Source organism: Aspergillus caelatus (genome assembly GCF_009193585.1).
Source record: "Aspergillus caelatus strain CBS 763.97 unplaced genomic scaffold BDV27scaffold_604, whole genome shotgun sequence".
Taxonomy (NCBI): domain Eukaryota; kingdom Fungi; phylum Ascomycota; class Eurotiomycetes; order Eurotiales; family Aspergillaceae; genus Aspergillus; species Aspergillus caelatus.
Window position 1 is genome coordinate 1 of NW_022475867.1, and position 3,223 is coordinate 3,223.

Here is a 3,223-nt window from a genome sequence, read left to right on the forward strand (position 1 = left end):
AAGAAAAAAAAAAAAAAAAAACATGGACAAAGCATGATTGAGGGGAAGGGGAAATCATGGAGTGGACTTGGATAATGATTAGCAATTCTTGAATAAGGCGAGTTTAACGCCGAAGCCAATGAATCATCACGCGACGGAATTAACCTAGTGAGGCGGAGATAAGTTAGTGAGTCCAACTGAAGGGTAAATGAACAAACTAAGCTACTACTACAACTAAGACTGGAGTGACCATGGAAGCCTATCGAAGTTGAAATCACCAATCCCAATGATTTCCGATTTCCGGGCCGCATTTCTTCCCTTTAAACTGTGTCCCCATAACTCCATCATCCCAGGCAAATCATTGCGCTTCTTGTCTTTTACCCTTGTCCTTTCCTCCCCCCCCTCCCCACACTACTAATCGTCCGGAGGAATCTCACATAAATCTGTCCGGTTGTCCATGGCTTCCCCAGCATCCAACCATGGTCTAGCGAAGTCGACATGCGCTGATATCCCTTCCGCTGATCCTACGGCGCTGTCTGCTCCGGTGTCCTCAACATCAACATCAACATCAACATCATCATCATCATTCTCCGCCCCGCTGTCGGATTCCGACCGTCCTTCTTCCTCCTCAACGTCCACCACCACAGTCGGAACCTCTCTCCTTCGCGATTATGCATGCCACATAGACCCTTCGCAGGCACCGAACGACGTTCATGCGAGTGATTCCCACCCGGGACCCTGTAATAGTGCTTCGCAGCAGGCTGACCTCCGGGACGACGCCGCCGTCTTATCGCTACCCTCGTCGCCCTTCCTCCCTCTCCGCTCCGCTGTCTCGTTGAAGGCCCACAACCGGAACGCCCTCTCCACCGACTCAATCCCTCGACAGACGATCATGAAAGCACTTGCCTCCCGTCCGTCCATATCTAACCCGAATAATTCCAACGTGCCGCTGGCGGCTTCTCTCGGGCTTCTCACAAATAGCGCCTCCACGAGTCCTCCGGATGAGAAGGAACGTCGCTCCAGTAATCCATCCTCACAGAAGCTCTCCGCCGCGCTCTCCAACCTTCAGCTCGGCCCGTATCTGGATCGCTTGCCCCCGACCGCACGCTTGGCGATGCAATCGCCCTGCTTCTTCCATCAACGGTTTGACGATGCTGTGAATATCCAAAAGGTTCTGGAGGAAATCACGGACGATGAATGGCTCTCACACTCTCGCTTGGTTCAGACGGCGACTGGGGTTCGGGAGGTGTCGAAGCAACTGCAGCGTCGGCCGATCAAACGTGCCGTACGGAATGTCATGATAGTCACCAAGGCTCGTGATAATAGCCTGGTACACTTAACACGGGAACTGGCAGAGTGGCTTCTCTCCACTCCCCGGTATGGACGTGATCTCGGTGTCAATGTGTATGTGGACGCCAAATTACGGAATTCCAAGCGCTTTGATGCGCCGGGGCTGCTGCAGAGGGAACGTCGATATGAACAGATGCTGCATTACTGGACCCCAGACCTCTGTTGGGAATCCCCGGAGAAGTTCGATCTTGTGCTGACATTGGGTGGAGACGGAACGGTTCTCTTTACCTCGTGGCTCTTCCAACGGATCGTTCCTCCCATTCTTTGCTTCTCCCTCGGCAGTTTGGGGTTTTTGACGAACTTTGAGTTTGAGAATTATAAGCAGCATCTGAACGCAGTTATGGGGGATGTCGGCATGCGGGTGAATCTTCGCATGCGGTTCACCTGCACCGTGTTCCGCAAGGACCGACGCAAGGAAGCCGAGGCTGGTGCCGTGGAAGAAGGTGAACAGTTCGAGGTTCTGAACGAACTGGTCATTGACCGTGGGCCATCGCCTTATGTTTCCAATCTGGAGCTGTACGCGGATAATGACTTCTTAACGGTGGTGCAAGCGGATGGATGTATTTTATCGACACCAACCGGTATGTTACCTCCACCGACCCGGATGTACACAAACTGACTCCATACAGGATCTACCGCTTACTCTCTCTCCGCTGGAGGATCGTTGATTCATCCGTCCATTCCGGGCATCCTCCTGACGCCCATTTGCCCCCACACATTGTCCTTCCGCCCGATGGTGCTTTCGGATTCCATGCTACTTCGCATTGCCGTTCCCGCCGGGTCCCGCTCCACAGCGTACTGCTCGTTCGATGGCAAAGGACGTGTGGAACTCCGCCAAGGCGACTATGTCACTGTTGAAGCTAGTCAGTACCCATTCCCTACCGTGGTATCCGGCAGCGGAGAATGGTTCCAGAGTGTTCAGCGAGCGCTGCGCTGGAACACCCGCGGAGCTGTTCAGAAAAGCTTCTATCGTGGCTCGGAGGCCGGCCTGGAAGGGCTCGACGAGGGTGAAGACGAAGAATGGGACATTGACACTGATGCCGGAGCCGCCGGCACGGACAGTGGCATTGGACCTAGTGAAGACGGCGACGCCGGGTCCATTAGTCCAATGAAACGGCAAATGAGCATGCTCAGCATGTAGCGGTTTTCATCCTCCTCTATTGTCTTTTTGAGTACTTACATTTCGTCTTGTATTACTGTTGGATACGCGCACTAGAAGTGTGCTGGAAGCATCTTAGGGATTTATTGGCTTGGCGTTCGGATATTACTTCTTTTTTTTTAATTTTTTTTTTAGGGGATTTGCTTGCACATTCATTTCGGCGAAAGCGATAGACTTCGATGTAATCGGCACTACTGGCAGGTTAGAGCATTTCGGATACTTACAGTTATCTACATAGGATAGAGGGCTATTAGATCTACGGATTTGTCGGAGATCCATTGGCATTTTCTCAGGATCGACATAGCGTAAGGCATAGTACGATATAGTACGGAGTAATGTACGCTATCCTACATCATTACACCAAGACATTCAAACCTCCCGGTTGATCACGACACACTCCACTCCAGGTCAATTAATACTTTTCATTACAACCCTACCCAATAACCAAACTCATCGCAATCAATATACACCAAGTACTACCTAATCCACAATCCAACCCCCAATCCTAACCCAAGAAAACAAACCCTACCAATCACAAGCATCCGCCAAAAGCTTGGCCAAGTCCTCCAAATACTTCTTATCAACCTCATCAAACCCATCCGGCTCCGTACAATCAATATCAATAATAGCAACAGTCTAAAACCACACAATCACATTAGCAACCTTTCCCACAACCAAAGCAAACTAGCCAAGGACAAATCAAACAAATCAAATCAAATCAAAAAAAAAAAAAAA

General features: G+C 50.7%; 1 protein-coding gene across 1 annotated transcript; it reads left to right on the forward strand.

Moving 5' to 3' along the window:
- The first annotated feature begins 383 nt into the window (after positions 1 to 383).
- On the forward strand, positions 384 to 2,610 carry BDV27DRAFT_139958 (putative NAD+ kinase Utr1). Its single transcript, XM_032069557.1, has 2 exons — positions 384 to 1,910; positions 1,959 to 2,610. The coding sequence occupies exons 1-2, from the start codon at positions 437 to 439 to the stop codon at positions 2,468 to 2,470; spliced, it is 1,986 nt and encodes a 661-aa protein (XP_031920176.1). The 5' UTR covers positions 384 to 436; the 3' UTR covers positions 2,471 to 2,610.
- The last annotated feature ends 613 nt before the right edge of the window (positions 2,611 to 3,223 follow it).

What these genes read in the sequence shown, in the direction of transcription:
- BDV27DRAFT_139958 (XM_032069557.1), top strand. Translation starts at nt 437, where the DNA reads ATGGCTTCCCCAGCATCCAACCATGGTCTAGCGAAGTCGACATGCGCT. An exon ending in TATTTTATCGACACCAACCG is followed by an intron (nt 1,911 to 1,958) that starts GTATGTTACCTC and finishes GACTCCATACAG; the next exon opens with GATCTACCGCTTACTCTCTC.